This window comes from Candoia aspera, chromosome 2 (assembly GCF_035149785.1).
Source record: "Candoia aspera isolate rCanAsp1 chromosome 2, rCanAsp1.hap2, whole genome shotgun sequence".
NCBI lineage: Eukaryota > Metazoa > Chordata > Lepidosauria > Squamata > Boidae > Candoia > Candoia aspera.
The window spans coordinates 7,885,433-7,903,898 of NC_086154.1; the positions used below are offsets into that span (position 1 = coordinate 7,885,433).

At 48.7% G+C, this 18,466-nt stretch overlaps 1 protein-coding gene across 1 annotated transcript; it reads right to left on the reverse strand.

Annotated features, from left to right (window-relative positions):
• Positions 1-875: 875 nt before the first annotated feature.
• Positions 876-18,313, reverse strand: LOC134489787 (uncharacterized). The gene is made up of 9 exons (XM_063292654.1): positions 17,426-18,313; positions 14,638-14,764; positions 12,855-13,920; positions 9,475-9,603; positions 8,890-9,249; positions 8,348-8,388; positions 5,745-6,520; positions 4,694-4,820; positions 876-2,708 (listed from the first exon to the last, which is right to left on the reverse strand). Exons 1-9 carry the CDS (start codon positions 18,146-18,148, stop codon positions 1,615-1,617), a joined length of 4,443 nt encoding a protein of 1,480 aa, XP_063148724.1. The 5' UTR covers positions 18,149-18,313; the 3' UTR covers positions 876-1,614.
• Positions 18,314-18,466: the final 153 nt, after the last annotated feature.

An 18,466-nucleotide genomic window follows, 5' to 3' on the forward strand; every position in this document is an offset into this window, starting at 1 on the left:
TGAAAAACACTATAATGTCCTTCATGGCATAGGGGCTGGTTATTGGAGGGACCATCTGCCCACCCCATACAATCCAGCAGAGTCAGCCTGCTCCAGGTCCCACTGATTAAGCAGTGGCCCCGATGGGACCCAGGAAACAGGCTGTTATGGAGCCTGCCTCGGGAAAGATAGCCCCTAGAAATCCATACGGTCGCCATCCTGGCCTTATTTAGATCATGCCGGCTGTGGAATTCTGGGAGCTGAAGTCCACACATCTTAAGAATCATCGAAGTTGAGAAACACTGATTTAGATGAACCCTTAAAACCTGGCTGCTTCTCAGATGTGAATTGTGGATTTTCCCTTGTGGGTTACATGATTTGTGACATGGTGGTATTTTTCTCTGGATGCTTTTTTAAAAATTTCATATTACATGTGTTGTTTTAAATTTTGTATACTGTATGCTGCCTACAGTCATAATGGAGTTGGGCAGCAATTAAATATTAAATACTAAAGTAAATACTAAATTTTCTCTGGGAACACAGCCTCGGTGTGCAATGGAGACCTTTTGGAACGCCAATCTGGGCCCTCAAAAACAGCCAAACAGCTGTCACCAGTAGAAAAATCCTCCCAGCTACACCAGTGGCTTTCACCCATGGAGAAAACGTAGAATGTACATAGAAAACGTAGAAAAGCACCATAGATGGAGCTTTTGAATCTACCCGGGCTACAGGTTTGATTTCCTACCTACCTTTCTGGCCCCTTAAAGAGGATGCTCTTAATTGTCCATAACTGGGAAATTTAAAAAAAAAGACTTCTATTGTGTAAATTCAGCCTACAGTTCTGTTATCTCCCCATGGCTGCCCTCACTCTGGATGGTGCAATTCAGAAAATAACCTTATGTTTAAACAATTCAAGGTTTTATTCAAAGGTGAGACACACAGAAATACAAAGAAAATATTAAAAACATTGCAGTAACCATTTATACCGCACAATCTCCTAAGTGCTCATTGTGTTTCAAGCATGAAACCTCAGAAGTCCCTGCAGGAAAGCTGGCCAGTATAATTTATGTCTGATGACCAAGATAAAGGAACAGGTTAAGGCTGAATGTCACTGGAGGGAAGCGGGAGGGAATATCCAATCCACAGAAATATCCAGTTTGTATTCCATAATCTCATGGTCGCTAGAGTCAAAAACAACTTGATAGCACAGAATCAGTTGATCGATCAATCCCATAATCATCTCTTTTAGAAGACGGTGAAGGTTGAGAAGAAGCAAAAAGGTCTGAAAAGTAGGATAAAAGAGCAAAACAGTGCCAGCAGCCAACAACCCCATCACCACTGAGAAACATTTCCCATCATCGTCCATCTGGGGGTGCTAAGAGTGGATATCCAACCCATCATAAGGATGTCAGATTGGGGAAGGGTGTTTGAAGGAAACCCCACCACGCAATTGGCATCCATGGGAGGTTTATCACATTTTACAGTGGAGCCTAACGGGGTGTAGAACAGCTTCTCACTGGGATTTCGAAATCACTTTGCAACCAGCTGAACGGGTGTTATAAGCTGCTGTTTTACAGCCGGGCTAAACACAGATGGCAGTAAACTGCTGTGGGTTGTTTGCAAGCCACGCCGAAGTCAAGGCAAAATCGAAGAGTGGCAGGCTGTTTTAGAAACCTTCACTGGGGGTGCCCCCTCCTCAAATTTCAGGGCGTGGAGTGTTTCCCTGGTGTGGATTTTTTGATGCCTCACCAGCACAGCCCGGTGCGAAAAACTCTTCCCGCAGGTGATGCACAGGTGCGGCCTCTCCCCCGTGTGGACTTTCTGGTGCCGGATGAGGACGGCCCGGTCGCAGAAGCACTTCCCGCAGGTGGCGCACTTGAAGGGCTTCTCGCCCGTGTGGATCCTCTGGTGCACCATCAGGATCTGCCGCTGGCTGAAACTCTTCCCGCACTCTGAACAGGCGTAGGGCCTCTCCCCCGTGTGGACTCGGTGGTGCTTGACCAGCTGGGAGGACGTGTTGAAGGACTTCTCGCAGTCGGGGCATCTGAATGGCTTCTGCCCCGTGTGGGCGCCCTCGTGTATCATCAGGCTGGAGCTGCGGCTGAAACCCTCGCCACACTGGGAACACTTGTACGGCTTCTCCCTTGTGTGGACTTTGTGATGGTTGAGCAACTGAGTTTTCCGGCTGAAGCTTTTGCCGCACTCAGGGCAGCCGAACGGCTTCTCCCCTATGTGGATTCGATAGTGCCGGGTGAGGTCCGAGCTGACGGTAAAGCATTTCCCACACTGCGAGCAGCTGTAGGGTCTCTCCCCCGTGTGGGTCCTCTCGTGGGCGACCAGCGTGGATTTCAAGCTGAAGCATTTCCCACAGTCCTGGCACATGAATGGCTTTTCGCCCGTATGGGTCCGCTGGTGCGCGGCGAGCACCGTGCTCCGGCTGAAACTTCGCCCGCACACGTTGCACAGCTTCTCTCCGCGACTTCTGAGCTGTCTCTTCACAACAAGGGTTTGGTTCGCTTCCCCGCTTTCCTCCAAGCAGGGGAAGAAGGCGTCCCCTTGCGGACTGAGGTAGCTTTTCATCCCCTGCTCCGATCCCTTGAGACTTGGGGAGGCAGCTCTGCCCTCCTGGGGCTCAGGGTGGGATGCCCGGGAAGTTTCAAAGAGCTCCACGGCCTCAGAATTTTCTAGCTTGAGTTTTGCTTCTTTCATCTCCATCACCCACTCATCACCTGTGGGGGGAAAAAACCAATGAAACTCAAGGAACTCGCTTCCCTAAAGGGGACTGAGGGGGACAACCTTTAGGGCAAACAGAGGATTCACTTAGAATCATAGCATCATAGTGTTGAGAAGGGGGCCTGTGGCCATCAAGGCTGACCCCTGCTGATGGCTGGAGTAGCAGTCAAGACACCCCTGGCAGATGGCTGGCCAGCTTCTGCTTGAACACATCCAGTGGAGCTTAGCGCTTCTCTGGGTCACCAGGATCACCACTGAACTGCTTTTATGGGTGCTGGCGCAATGGCAGAATATCACCACTGAAGGGGCAGAGATAGGGCATTCCTTCCCCATTTTGTTTTGCTTTTTGTAAAGTCAGAGCATTCTTACTAACAGAGGAGTGTCCAGTCTATTTCCCTGTCTTCCTCTCAGAACCACTGAATTTTGCCACCCCACGCAAGTGGCACAATCTTACCAGATCCTAAGAAATCCCAAAGGATCTGGGGAGGACATAATGTGGCGGACGGCTTCCCTTTCCTGCCCTAAAGGAGAAACGGGCGACCTCCATCTAGATGCTGCACATGGAGCTCTGAGAATCATAGGATTCTGCCCATTTTTCCTACCAGGGCTGGTGGTTTTCGTCCTTGTTCAACAGCAGGGGCCCGAATACAGGTCGGTCGTTGCAGCGTGAGACCTGCACTTTGCAGGAGGTTCACTGAGAATGAAGTCAAAGAAGTGGGGAGAGGGATGAGATCTGTGTAGCCAGGAGAGAGAGAATGAGAAGATAGCACACGCACACCACATCTAATAACCTGTGCAATTTCTGAAAGATTTCTCCACTCAGGCAGGAGGTGCAAATCTAAGAGCTAGATGTGACCATTGCACGGCATGGCAGGCTCTGCCCTCTGAAAAGTAGAGGGCGAGGCCTGGCCAAGAACGAAAATGGACTGGATTTCATTTGCCTTTCACCTGCATTCAAATCAATTCTCATGAGTATGTGTTCTCTCTACCAATTAATTTAATTGCCCCCTTCTCTCACAATAATCATCACAAATGGATCACAACTTTGGGAGGGGATGAAAGAACGTCATCCAGATTCAGGGGCCATATAGAGCTCTTAACCCTAAAAAATGAACCCATACAGGTGCACGTATGCATGTATAAATAAGCATTTGAATACATACCAATGTGTTTGTGCACGCACGTATATGTATATATGAAGAGTACCCATATATTCAGAGCGGTATTGGGAGACTGGCATGTGGTGATTGGACTTGTATTTGTATGAGTTTTAATCCTCCTGCAGACATGTGATTTTACTGATGTTGATTCATTGTAGTCTCTTGATTTTAATTGTGTACCACCATGGATCATATACTGTATGGTATCTACAAAACCTACTGGAATATTCTCTTCTAAAAATGGTAGATTTTTGCATATCCCCAAGCTGAAAATATTATATGCTGAAACCTGGGTTTCCAGAAGTGGCAACACTGAATTTATTTTTATTTTTATTTATTTTATTTATTTTCTATCCCACCTTTATTATTTTTATAAATAACTCAAGGTGGCGAACATACCTAATACTCCTTCCTCCTCCTCTTTTCCCCACAACAGCAACCCTGTGAGGTGGGTTGGGCTGAGAGAGAGGGACTGGCCCCAGGTCACCCAGCCGGCCTTCATGCCTAAGGCGGGACTAGAACTCACAGTCTCCTGGCTTTTAGTCCAGCACCTTAACCACTAGACCGAATTGCCAAACCTATTGATCAAACTGAAGGTGCCCGTCTGTCAGGGGTCCTGCGTGAGCCCAGAGAGATGGAAACCTTTAATGTATGTCCAGAAAGACCAAAACAACACATTTTTTCACAAAAGGGCCTGCCACCCATCTTAGCCCAAGGCCTGGGGGAGAAAACCAGATTTTAAGAGCTTGTTTGAATGAAGTCATACATACAAGAGCTGTATGGATCTTGGGGGAGGCTGACCCAGAAGGTCAGACAGTTACCCTGAGCATCTGCTTCACTCTTGGTCTCCTGTTTGGCTTTAGAGCACAACGGCTTCTCTTCAGGGCCGGGATGAGATGTCTGGGCTGGGTGGAAGTTGATGGCCTCCTCCTGGGTCAGGACTGAACCCTGCAAGTGAGTGCAAAGATGAAAGGTTAAAGGATTAGTTGCAAAAAAAAAAAGACCAAAGGGTCTAGAAATATCAATCAGGCCGTTGCTTGCAAGAGAGAGCAGACAGATGAAACAGAACAGGGCAAAATGGGATAGTTTGACATTAAAAGAAAGGTGTCAGCCCTTTGAGGTAGTCCAGACAGGACACCAAAACCATGAGTACCAACACTACCTTTATGTTAAGGTTACAGTAACAGATCTTGCAAGTCTGAAAGCATTTCTCCGCTCCCCTGCCTTTACTTTCCAGGGAACTAGGGAGGGTCCCTCTTGAGACGCTTTCTCCACCCCCATTCCTTCTGTGGGCTGAGATCTCTCCTATCGGGCCATTGTCCAGGCTGTGGCCCTTCCTCCTGTCTCCCAAGGTCATTCCCACAGCCCGTTACAAAAGGAGATTCAAGCTGAATCTTAGAAGGAATTTCCTAGCAGTAAAAGCTGTTAAGCAGCAGAACAGTCCACTTAGAGCAAAAATGAATATTCCTCCCACCCCACCCCAAAGCTAAAGGAAAAAAAAATCCTGGCTGAATGTTAGAAAAACACTTTTGGTCCAAGCGGAGATGGAACCATCTTCCACTGGAGACATTTCATCCCATATTGAGCAAGGATCAGACTCTGTGACCTCAATGCCCTCTTCCAATGGTATGAAGTCTTTGCTAAGCAGAGTGGCCGGGATCCTCAGAGACAGTAAGGAGCAAATCTAAGATTCTGGGGCGTGGATGGCTTTGAGTAAGCTCTAAGGACTGGCATTTTGAGCCAGTTACAATGGGCATGTGAAGCCAACTGGAGGATCATATCAATAACAAGAAGTGATCTCTAAGGGCCAACCTCAAGATCATTCATTTACATACACGGGGATCTCCTATGAAAACCAAAATCCATTCTCACCCTTTGCTCCGACACCTCGTCCTCTTCCTGTCTCAGTAAGAACTCTTCTGCCAAGGCCACCGCTTGGTCACAGGTTTGAGGGCAGTTCTTTTTGACCCAGCTCTGAATCTCCGGGGGCAGGATGGCCAGGAACTGCTCCAGGATCACCAGCTCCAGCATCTGCTCCTTGGTGTGTCTCTCCGGTTTCAACCAGCAGTGGCAGAGGTACCAGAGGCGGCTGCAGGCCTCGCGGGGCCCCTCGGCATCCTGGTAACGGAAGTCCCTGAAGAGGGCTTGCTGTGCGTCCATGGAAGCTTGGCCCTCACTTAAGACATCCTCTTTGGCCTTCCAATAATCCTCCATCTTGGTGTGCCCCCCTTGAATGTCTCCAGGGTGATTTGATTCTCCTTTGGATCTCCAAAGACTATCTAACGCTCCTTCAAAGGATGGTTGGGAAGTCTTAGTCTTACCCCATGGAGGTGATCTTGGTAACTGGGAACATTCCCATCTTGAGTGAGGAAACTGTGTTGCTTTTAAGGCCTCACGCAACTCTAAATGTTTGTCCAAGTGGTTTGCTGCCTGCTCCAGGTTCTCCTTCTTCAGAAAACTCAAACGATTCCCAGTCCTGAATTTGTGAGGGGCATCTCCTGCTCCCTCCAAAGCTATTCCATGTTCACACCCCTCATGGACTTCATCCCCCAGCAGCCTCCCAGCCTTTATCTCCTGGGGCAACAGCTCTGGGAACTGGAGGCCAACACTTGGCACCCTTCCTCTCTGTGCCATTTTATCAGATTTAGCTCAGCATGGAAAGTCTTGATGAAGAGCTATGCTTGGCTGAAAATGTCCCCAAGAGGATGAGTCTCTGGTGAACAACCCAACCCAGGATGGTTCCCCAAGATCCATGGATCATTTTATGGAGCATAGGGGATTACAGGCAAACATGGTGTTTCACAGGAGGGGCCAATGATGAAAGTTTATCCTGGAGGAAAAATAGACTTTGGTAAGAGAATAAGAAGAGTCCAATAACTCCAGAAGCCAATAGAAGAGAACCTCTGTAGCTCAGGGTTGAACTGTGGAGTCTCTGAACTTGGTTGGTTTCTTGCAGACGTTTCTTACCCAACTAGGCACCGTCATTCTCATCCCCATCCCCATGTTACCTAATTGGGTGATGAAACTCCACAACTCCAGAAGCGCTTTGGTGCAGGAGAGCTGGATTAGGGCTTTATGAGCACAAACCTATAGGTTTCCAGCTCTCACACACACAGGCTGGGTTCCTGGCTTCATGTGTGATGCTAATTTATAGGTTTTATACCAGTTTGCTGGACAAACCACAGTAATTTGGTTTGCATAGCACACTAAGCCATAATCCATAATCCATAGTTCACAAACCACAATGTACCAGTAGCACGCCACTCCCAAACCAAATCACATCATGGCTTACCTGCATACGCAATCCCAGCCACTTGGCTTGTAAACTATGGCTTATGGCTTAGTGACCCTGTAACCCAAGGGTGCTGTTTACACTCTCCCCCATGCCCAAACAGCTCCCTCCCCAATCGATCCATGCCTCTTTAGCAGCTTCCTTCTCTCCTTTCCATTCCAACACAGTGTTCACACCCGTTCTGGTTTTCCCAAAAGCCGGCCAGTTTAAATACCGCCACTGAAAGACAGAAAAGCTTCTGGCTTTACCCAACATAATTATTTCCTAGATTGACTCTGGTGGCACTGAATGTTTGCATCATTCACAGAACCCTAAAGCCCTGTTCTCAGCCTTGGCCATTGTAAGCTGTGTGGACGGCAACTCCCAGAATTCCCCAGCCAGCATGCGCAATCTAGCGTGTGCAGATGAAGGAACAATGAACAGTTTCATTGACCTGATTAAGCAAACCCAACTAGGTCACTGCTGTAAATGTCAGCCTGTGAAGCCAGCTTCTGGAACGAGGCTCCCTGCAAAAGATGGACCACCTCCCATCAGCCCCTGCCACCACAACTCTTAGACCCCAACCCTCCATTAGCTAGCACAGTAGCCTTTCTCAACCTTTTGACCCTGGAGGAACCCATGAAATATTTTTCAGGCCTCTGAGAACCCCTGCACATTTAGGCTCAAATATAGGCCAGAAGTTACCAAATTATTGTATTTGTTTCATGGGTAGGCCTGTATATATCCATTCTTAAGCTAAAAATAAAGAATGAAACTTGCCTCTTTAATGTGAAGTTGCCCAAATTTGGAATATTTTTTTAAATAGATCGTGATCTCCCAGGGAACCCCTAGTGACCTTTTGCAGAAACCTAGGGTGCAACGGAACCCTGGTTGAAAAACTGCTGTATACGATACTGTATTGAAGTATAACTTACTATACTAAAACCATCTATCTATCTATCTATGCTACGTATATGAAAAATACACCATATATACTATATAATATATATATATGCTTTCCTGGGGGAGTGCCGAGTCAGTCTTGACTCTTGGCGACTGTCTGGACAAGACCCTGCAGTTTTCTTGGCAAGGCTGTTCAGAAGTGCTTTGCCCTTGCCTGCTTGCTAGGACTGCAAGAAAGGGACTGGCCCAAGGTCACCCAGCTGGCTCCGTGCCCAAGGTGAGAGTAGAACTCACCTCCTACTTGCAGCCTGTGCCTTCACCACTGCGCCAGACTGGCTCTCACTATCAGGGTTTCCCAACCAGGGTTCTGTGGCACCCTCGGGTTCCGCAAGAGCCATTAGGGTTTCCCTGGGAGATCATGACTTATTTGAAAATTATTTCAAATTCAGGCAAGTTCCCATCATAGAGGTAAGTTTCATTCATGCATGTATACAGGCCTACACATGAAATGAATATAATAATTTTGTAGCTTCTGGCCTGTATCTGAGCCTGAACGTGCAGGGGTTTCCCCAAGCCTGAAAAACATTTCCCGGGTTCCTCCAGGGTCAAAAGGATGAAAAAGGCTGGTATATAGTATATCTGTCATGCTCAGCTTCAGCCCCAGCCCCAGCGGGGAGCATCGCGCCCTCTGCTCCCAACCGGCGCTGCCTGTGATCTTCAACCACGGCGCGAGTCCGGCTCTCCGGCCAGGCGCGGCTCCGGGAGCGGGCAGCCTCCGGCGTTTATCGTCCTCTCGGCCCTGCCACCGCCGCGAGCCCCACATGCCCTCTTCCGCCAACGTACCGGAGGGAAAACCGCCGTCGGAAGCACCCCCGGGAGCGCGAGCGTTCGGGCTCCCCGCTCCCTCCGTCGGAGAGGTCTCGCCAGCGCGCGCCTGCCCGGGCTCCGCTGCGCCGCCGGGCCAATTGCGCGGGGCCAGCCGGCGCCTCCCCTTGCGCGAAGCGGGCTCGGCGCCTCGGGCGCTCTGCCCGCCCCGGCTTTGGCGCGAGGCCGGACGGGGAGCCCGCGACCCGGCGGCTAGGAACCCCGAGGCCGACGGCGCTCCGGCCGCAAGGCAGCGCAGGCAAGGAAGGGGGACCCCTCGCCGGCGCGCCGCTCTTCGCCCGTCTCCACTCTGGGCGGCGCAGCTCTGTCAGCTTAACCCTTCAGAGCGGCTCCGCGAAGAAGAGAGAAGGAGCGGAGCGGGTGCAAAGCCGGCGCCAGGGTGCCCGCCGGCTGCTGCTGCTGCTGCCTGCCTGCCTGGCCAGCTGGCGACGGCAGTCTTGCCTGTCCTTCCCGCTGGGCCCTGAGCACTTGCCGGAGGGGCAGCTGTCGGACAGGTGCAGCTGGGCAGCCGCGGTACGACGACGCGGACGCTCCCCGCCTCACCCCGACTGCGGGAAGAACGCAGCCCGCGCGCCCGCCGGCCCGGGCAGCGGAAGCCGCGGAGCTGCCTGCCAATCGTGCGCGACTCGCTCCGGCGGCCTCGGAATGCGGGTGGCCAACTCCGCGTCGCTGCTGCGGAGCCGGAGGGTGGCAAGAGGGGAACGGGGGAGAAGCCGCCGAAATGTTTGGGTCGCTCGATCTCTGCCTCTGGCTTGCTAGTCGCGATCATGGGTTTTCCAGATCGTGGTTTATTGAAACCCGTTCTTGGCAGGGTTTAGACCTACACTAAGCCACTAAGCTACATGGCTGGCTGGAGAATTCTGGGAGTTGAAGTCCACTCATCTTAAAGTTACCAAGGTTGAGAAATTTAGGCTCATATTGTTTGTGTTGTGTCATTTTGTAGTTCACTGCTCAGTTATTAAGATTTGAGCTGTTAACAAATGCAGTCAATTAAATAAAAAAATAAAAAAATAAAAATAAGGCAAGTAAATCAAGTAATGAATATAAACGAACAAAACCAAGTAAATAAAAATAAGTAAATAATCAATAGAAATAAATAAAATTAATGAAGCTAATAACCGTTGGTTTTAGCCTTGCCACCATAATTAATGGTATTTATTTATTCGGTTTTGGCTTAAAATACAGTATGCTCTAGGGACATAGCCTTCCAATCTGGCTTATGATTAACTGCATTATGCAAACCCAACCAAAAATTAAAATCTCTCTCTAGTCAAAAGTGACTCCCCTGGACAATGACTAAATTTCCTTTGCTTTGCCGGATTCAAGCTACACCTACATGTGGTGGTGAGACAAAGGCTGAAGAGGCCAATTTGCCCATTTTTAAAAAATATGAATTCCAGTCATTCTTTGGCTGTGACTCATTAGGCAAGATGCCTGTTCTTTGGTGGGAAGAGAACAAGAGAGTTTTTTAATATTTTTATATTTGCAGAACTGAAGAACCCTTTTTGGTGGCTCCTGGCTCAGAAGAATCATAATAGGAAAGCAATATTTCAGAAATAGACTGTCCTGTTCAAGGGATGTTCACCATCTGCCAAGTGCAGAATTCTGATATTATTTTATTATTTATTCAAATTTTTGCCACCATCCATCTCCCCCAAGAGGTCCTCTGGGCGGAGACCTTGAGCAACAAAATGCAGTACTTTGTTATATATAAAACAAACAGAGCCTTTATTATAATCAACAATCCCATCCAGACTTCCTGGGGCATTTCCCACTACTGAGTTAATGTGCTCTTCACCAATCCCTGGGTCAGCATGAAATTTGCACACACACCCCACTACTAATCCCTCTCCTGCCTCTGTTTCCCCTTCCAAACAGAATCCCACTTTGGAATCCAGATTTATCTTGAGTTCTTCTGGCCAATCTAATTCCAGTTCTGTCCCTACAGAATTTCCCTGTTTGTCACAAGTATTTCTATCCTAACCAGCTCAACTGATCCCTGGTGGTGCTGCATTTTTTTACCTCAGAGCTGTTCCCCACTACGGTAGTGATTTCCATGTCCTTGAATGGGCAGAAAACGACCCTGGTGTGAAATCTGCTGCCCCGCTGCCAATCCCCATCCAGTCTTTATAGCTTAGAGGATACAGCGGGAAACAGATGCAGCTGCTTTAATGAGTAGAGAGAGGTTGTATTCATGCTCCTGCCTCCAAACTGCATCCAAAGAACTGCACAGCCCTCTCAAATGCCCAAATGCCCCATTTATCAATTGGGCTTAATAAAGATATTACCTCAATATGGGTTTAGGATTAATTTTCTTCTTGGTGGTCTACACAGCCATGACTTGGTTTTTACAGAAGGTCCCAGGCGAGGAGTGCAGCGATAGCCTTGAAGGAGGTACGCAATAGCCATTACAAAACTTAGCCCAGAAAATCAGGAGGTGGTGAAGAAGAAACTCAAGATTGCCCCACCTTGACTCTTTGGTATGAGAGAGAGGGAGAGAGAAATTCCATCAGTTTTCAAGAGTCTGTTATTATATCCTAAAATCGAGTTCCAGTAGTTCTTATGGTGTCTGTTTCCTAACCTGGCCTACCTCAAAGGCTGACACTCCCCTACTTCTGTGTGTGCACAGAGGCCCCTTTTCTCCTGATCAGATTGGTCAACCAGACCGAGTGGCCTGCTTCAGCTCTCATGCATCAACGTGGAGTGGATTTTTCAAGTCAGGTCCTGCCTCGAACAGGACTGCTGCAATGGCTGGCTGGGACACAAGGCGGAGTCTAGCAAAACTCGTCAAATATCGGAAGTTTCTCTTTTGCTCCAGACGGCAGGACTTGAATCAGTGCATGGAGACTGGAGGGAAAGTGATTTGGGCTAAGGGTCACACTGTGACAGCTTTAACTATGGTTTGTGGAATAAGCCACAATTACTTGGGAGTCATACACCACACTCAGGCACGATGGTATTCACACTTGTCAAGCTAAAGTTCATTTTTAGACATGGTTTGTGGCTTATGTGATCAGTAGAGTCTGTTAACCAGAATGTAGGGTGCTGTGCATCTAATTGTGATTTATTCCATAAACCAGAGTTAACTAAACCACACCTTAGAACAATGCATCAATCCAGCTATTAGATGAAACGTCCGTATAGAAAGTAATACTGGACAGAAACTGCATTAGCCAAAAAAAGGCAAGTTCACAGACAGGCTAATTATCAGGCACTTCTAACTTTTGTTTTAATCAGTTTCTATGATATACATTATCCTCTTATCATTATAATATGGAAAAACAAAACCATGTTGGTGTCCAAAATCAACCACCAAAGAAAAGTGGCAAATACCACACTGGGATGGGGAATTTAATGAAAACAAATGAGGCTGTTCCTCTGTCGGACACGTTATCTACTATTACTCGATGTCCGCACACAAATGGAATGGGCTTATCTGCCCTCTTGACTGCTTCCTTGACTCGCTGTAGTGCATAGCTGAAATACATCTTCAAGAAGTTGGCTTTGCTGAAACCCAACGACCCCCTGGCATCCTTTATCTGCAGGACAAGAGCGCACACGCACAATCAGTCACAACATGAAAGGTGAGGGGGCTGGGGGACATGCCCACTGCAGGATCCCTGCATGTGACAGAGGAAGTTTTGCCTACCCCATGCTCAGCCCCGGGAATGTGACAGCTTGCCACAGTGGGACTGCAGACATACTGATTGTCTGATACACACACGTGTCCGCACAATGCAGCAGACTCACATGCGGTCAGTCCAACCTGGCTCCTTTATTGGACTATAACTCCCATCCTTTTTAGCCAGGAAGACCATTGGCCTGACTCATCTGGAAGCCAAGAAGTTAAGGGAAGGCTCAGAGAAAGAGTTGCCTGTAGCTACCTTCGAAGTTGAGCATTGCTCCACGTTCCAAACTTTTACGAAGTTTCCTTGTGTTGCTGCTGCTCCTCTTTTAATTTGGCCAGATTCAGGGCTTCCCGGGCGTGGATCTTCTGGTGCTTCACCAAGACGGTGCGGTGGGTGAACCTCTTCCCGCAAGTGGTGCACTGGTGAGGCCTCTCCCCCGTGTGGACTTTCTGGTGACGGATGTGGACCGCCCGATCAGAGAAGCACTTCCCGCAGGTGGCGCACTTGAAGGGCTTCTCGCCCGTGTGGGTCCTCTGGTGCACCATCAGGATCTGCCACTGGCTGAAGCTCTTCCCGCACTCTGAACAGGTGTAGGGCCTCTCCCCCGTGTGGACTCGGTGGTGCTTGACCAGCTGGGAGGACGTGTTGAAGGACTTCTCACAGTCGGGGCATTTGAATGGCTTCTGCCCCGTGTGGGCGCCCTCGTGTTTCTTGAGGCTGGAGCTGCGGCTGAAACCCTCTCCACACTGGGCGCATTTGAACGGCTTCTCCCTCACGTGGACCTTCTGGTGGTTGAGCAACTGAGACTTCTGCGTGAAGCTCTTGTCACACTCGGAGCAGCTGAAGAGTTCCTTTTCAATATGTACTCTGTAGTGCCTGGTGAGGACTGAGCTGACGGTGAAGCTCTTCCCACACTGATCACAGGTGTAGGGCCTCTCTCCCGTGTGGGTCCTTTCATGGGCAACCAGCGTGGACTTGAAGCTGAAGCATTTCCCACAATTCTGGCACATGAATGGCTTCTCACCCGTGTGGGTCCTCTGATGCGCAGCAAGCACAGTACTCCGGCTGAAGGTCTTGCCGCACACAGCACATGTCTTCTTCTCTCGACTTCTGCGCTGTCTTTTGACCACAATGGGTTGACTTGAGTCCCCATCTTCTTTTGCTAGAGGAAACACTTCAGCTCTGCGCTGATCTTGGTTGTCCTCATCCTTCTGGTCTGCTCCATCCCCAAGAGCTGCAGGACCATCTCCATCCTCTTCAGACCAATCGAGTCCTTCCCAGGAGGTCCCACACAGTTTCACTGGCTCCGTTTCCTCCAGCTGGGGGTCTCCCTGCCTTGTCTCAATCACCCACTCATCTCCTGTGGGGAGCATGGAGGAAAAAGGAGTTACCAAGCAGAGCATGGCTGCCACATCAGACCAAAGTCCCCATTATCCCAGTACCCCGTTTCCCAAGTGGCCAACCAGATGGCCCCAAGAAGTTCCCAACCATGATGATGGAAACATTTTGTTCCAAGCTCAGAGAAAAAAAATCCCATTAGAACGTTACTCCTGAGACCCAGAGACTCAATTATGTCCAAACTGGTGGCAGTGTGCTTCCAAATACCAGTTGCATGGAAACAACAATGGGAGATGGGCTGAATCCTGGCTTGTTATAAAGGTGCAAAGAAGGCCACCATCTCATGTTTGAATGCAATGCTGTTCTGTTTACCCACATGTAGGAATAGTGAAGCAACAAGAAATGTACTCTGAACTTTAACATGGCAACATTTCCTGGCGTAGAGGAATTCAGCTCTGGCCTTGAGAAACACCGGAGGGGAGAAAAGGTTGCTCAGCCCTGAGTAAGTAGAAAGTGTGAGAAGAGAGACTCACAACAGCCCTGCCTTGTCCTTGTTATCCTTAAAAAAGAGCAGAGAAGAACAGGTTTCCATTTATCCTGCAAGAATAAAGTAACATTCCTGGAATCCCTGCAGGGTCTGTTTCCTGACCTGGCCTACCTCGAAGGGCTGACGTTCAGCTTAAAACAACTTCTGAAAATTCAGGCACCTCAGAGACAACAGCAGACCATGAGCCCTTACCTTCTGAGTCACTGTCAGCATCCCGTTCCTGCTTGATCTTGGCGCTGAGATGTTTCTCTCCAGCCCCAGACAGAGGCTGCTCAGCCGTGGAGAAACCCAGGGCCGCCTCCTGCATCAGGCTTGGTCCCTGAAATGACCCCAAAGTTTATCTTCAGGAACAAGAAACAGAACCGAAAGCAGGGTGGGGAGATTTCACAAAGCAAGGATGCCCGTTTCTTCCCCCACAGAAAGACACGTCACATCTGGAGATCACACATGTTCCTCAGAAAAAGGGGGCTCACGCTCCTTAAAGCAAAATAGTTTAATTTAAAAAAAAGCCCGGATCACGTGAAATTTTGGCCAATGATGTCAACTAGAGATCAAAGAGATTGCAGATGTCCAATAAACCAGAGAGGATTTTTAAAAGAATTATTATTTTTTGGATTTGGGGATTATGCTTTATTTGTTAAAACTTTCAGCCTTTGAGGTTGCAGAGGTCATGGCAATGATGTTCCCGAAGAGGTGGGGCTGAACTCTTTAGTTGTCTTTCAACTTTGGGGGGTTCTTTAAAAAAGGAAATAAAACATGTTATTCTGGGCCTTTAAGTGGATTTATTTTCCTTCTCTTTCTTCTCCACAAAAGAAAGATTTAAAAAATTCCTGCTGCCAAACATGCATTTCGGTGGTGCAGTCTAAAGCTGGCTAGCCAATCTCTGAACTAGGTGGAATAGTTCACTGGAGTTGGGCAGCCAATACATTTAAATAAATCATAAATAAAATAATAAATGTCTGATTTTATTTAAGGCAGGCGCTTATCTTCAGACAAATTGCAATTTCCATGGTAATTTCCAAATGACATCCTCTGGCTTGTCAGGTGTTTTATGGCCCCCCTTCTCCTGGGAACTGCACAAATCAGATAGTAAAAAAAAAATTAAGGAAAGAATCTCTGTTGGTAGCACTGTAGACTTGAGGTTTTAAAAATGGAAGCAGAAACAACCTGTGCTGACATTACCCTGATAGCCAAAAATGCAAGCCCTACCGCTAAAAGTCAAAGAGCACAGTGAAAAAAAGTGTACGAGACATTCTGCACATGAGAAAAAACCCATCTAATGTGAAAATCTTTATATTTGAAACTCTAGGTATTTAGACCCAGTTTGGTTTAGTTTCCATGCACAAGGTACCAAATTCCACCACATGCTTGCTCATTTACTGATCTGGTCTACGTGCAGGGGCTTGACGGTAGCTCTACAAATGGGTGGCTGATGGATGAGCTGCGCGTGGTCACCCTGGAAGTCACACGCCTGGCTTGGTGCCCAAGTATCTGCAGAACCACCTTCACCTACCTGAATCAGGTTCTAGAGATTCTTCCCAGGAGAAGCTTCTAGTCAGACCCCACTTTGGTGAGATCAAGGGAAAGGAGACCAAGAGGTGCTGCTTCTCCACTGCCACTCTGGCCTTATGGAATAGTCTCCTCTTAGAACTAACACAAGCATCGTCCTTCTTTACATACTTAAGGCTGAATTCGGTTGCGGCACCGCCCTCCAGTACAGCATCTCTCCAAAGATCCATATGGCCCCTACGCGCACGATGTTCAGGAAACTGCTGGAAACCTGGTTAATCCCCCAGGCCTTGGGATAATATAGGTGTCAAGCCCTTGCTGGACTTTTTATATGCTATGGATCTTTTTCCCCCGGACATCTGTGATCTCTATTCTCCTATTATTGTCTCTTGCTTAAAGTGGTGACCACCTGGAGTTTTGTGCGGTTGGGTGGCCTCTAAATTGTAAAAATTAAACTCTTCCACAGAGCATTAGGTGACTAGCTAATGGTCGCTGTTGTTCTTGTTTCAATTTCATAGCAGTGTTCCAATTTTTGCCTCGCCTTTGTGTTGTGCAACCTATTTTTCACAAGTCTCTTTCCGTGTTGTTTACAGTTTTGATTTTCACAATGTTAACCATCCAGGGTGTCTGCAGGAGGGGGTCAAAAGTCAAGATAGCGGCCACAGCTGTGCAACTGAAGCCCCACCCCCTTTTTGCCTGCATCACAATGCACATAAACATGGGCGGGGCTCTGATCACATGGCTGTGGACGCCATCTTGGCTTTATTGATCCCTCTCTCTGCAGACACCTCTGTTTACTGCGTGTGTTTCAACTGATGGCTTCCTTTTGGAAAGCTGCAAACTGCCGTAAGTCTTTTTGGTTCAGTGGCAGCCAACCAGAAAAAAATCAATCAATGAATCAACCAAGTCCAGGAATGACCCACCCAAAAATGACAATGCAATTTTTCAGCAGGAGGAAGGAGAAGAAAACTAGTGTGTGCATCCCCATTTCAGTTTAATGAGCACACACAAACACACACAAATGCCAAACCTCCCTGCTCTGCTTCTTGTGATCTCTCCAATGTATGGAATCTCATTTTAGCGACATCTAAAAGTGGCACCAGTTGTGGCCCTTGGGCTGCCTCCCGATGTAATGGGCAGAAGAAATAACCTTGAGGAACAGCAGGAAAAGCCGCTACCAAGACAACAGACAGATAAAAGACTCTCAAATCCGGGCCAGAACCACAACCTGAGAAAGCGTCTCAGACAAGACCCTCCCTAGTTCTCACAAAGATAAAGGGAGGGAGGGGGAAGCACATTCAGACTTGCAAGATTCTGTTACAGCAGCTCTGTAATAAAAGTCATATTAACCGGCATGACTTTGGTTTGCTAGTCTGGTCTACCTGGAAAGGCTGACCCCCTCTGTGTTCCTGGGCCCTGCCCCTCTCTTAGCACAATCTCAGCGCAAAGTTAACTTTTTCTAAAGTCTCACCTCCTGTGGCCGTCCTGGGGGAAAGGCTTCAGCCAGGGCCACTGCTTGGTCACAGGTTTGAGGCCTGGCAGCTTTGACCCACCTCTGGAGTTCGGAGGGCAGGATGGCCAGGAACTGCTCCAGGATCACCAGCTCCAGGATCCGCTCCTTGGTGTGCCTCTCCGGCTTCAGCCACCGGTGGCAGAGGTACCAGAGGCGGCTGCAGGCCTCGCGGGGACCCTCGGCATCCCAGTAACAGAACTCCCTAAAAAGGGCTCGCTGCATGTCTGTGGCCGCTGAGTCATCCCTCAGGGCATCCTCTCCCACCTTCCAGTAGTCATCCATCTTGGCAGTGCTGGTCTGCTTGCTCTCCCTTCGAGGGTCTCTGCTGAGATCCACCAACCCTTTGTACCGCCAGTAGGTCTCAGCAGCTCCCTCCAATGAGGCCAGGCAGGCCTTGGCGTTCTCCCACGGTTCAGAAACCAGTTCCTCCTGGTTGGAGCGCTGCGTCGCCTTCAAAGCAGCCCGGGGATCTAAGTATTTCAACCGCCGGTCTCCTGCCTCACTCCTGGCTGGCCTGGAGCCCCCCCTGTTGGCAAAGGCCTCTGCGTTCCCGGGTTGGAGGCCTTTCATTGCTTTCCCTGCATTCTCCTGGGTGGCCTTGAGTTTGAGGCCCTCTCGCAATTCTCGTTCGGATTCTGCATCTGGACTTTTCCCCTTCTCCGGCATTATTTTATGTCTCATGACCAGCTTCCTTCAGCTCCTGGAGGAACACCTGTTTGGAAGCGTGTTTTAATTGGAAAGGCCAGCGCAGGCAGATAAGCGTGAAATAAACACGTGCATATCTCCAGACCAAATTATCTACCTGTAATTAAGCAACTCCAGTCACAGCTAGAGAGCGTAGACCAATGTGGCCTGGATCAATGTGGCAACGTTGACGCAAAGCTGTTTCAGAAGAAGAGCTGATGAGAAGAAGAGGGCTGGGGGACAGATATGCCAAGATTAGCCTATTCAGCCATTTAAATAATTGGTTTCACCCTTACCCTCCAGCTGAGCCCCTGG

Coding starts and splice junctions, on each gene's coding strand:
- LOC134489787 (XM_063292654.1), bottom strand. CDS start 18,148: ATGAGACATAAAATAATGCCGGAGAAGGGGAAAAGTCCAGATGCAGAA. Junction 8,389..8,889: donor CGACGGCGGTTTTCCCTCCG/GTACGTTGGCGG, acceptor AAACCCTGATAG/TGAGAGCCAGTCTGGCGCAG. Junction 4,821..5,744: donor ACGAGGTGTCGGAGCAAAGG/GTGAGAATGGAT, acceptor ACTCACTTGCAG/GGTTCAGTCCTGACCCAGGA.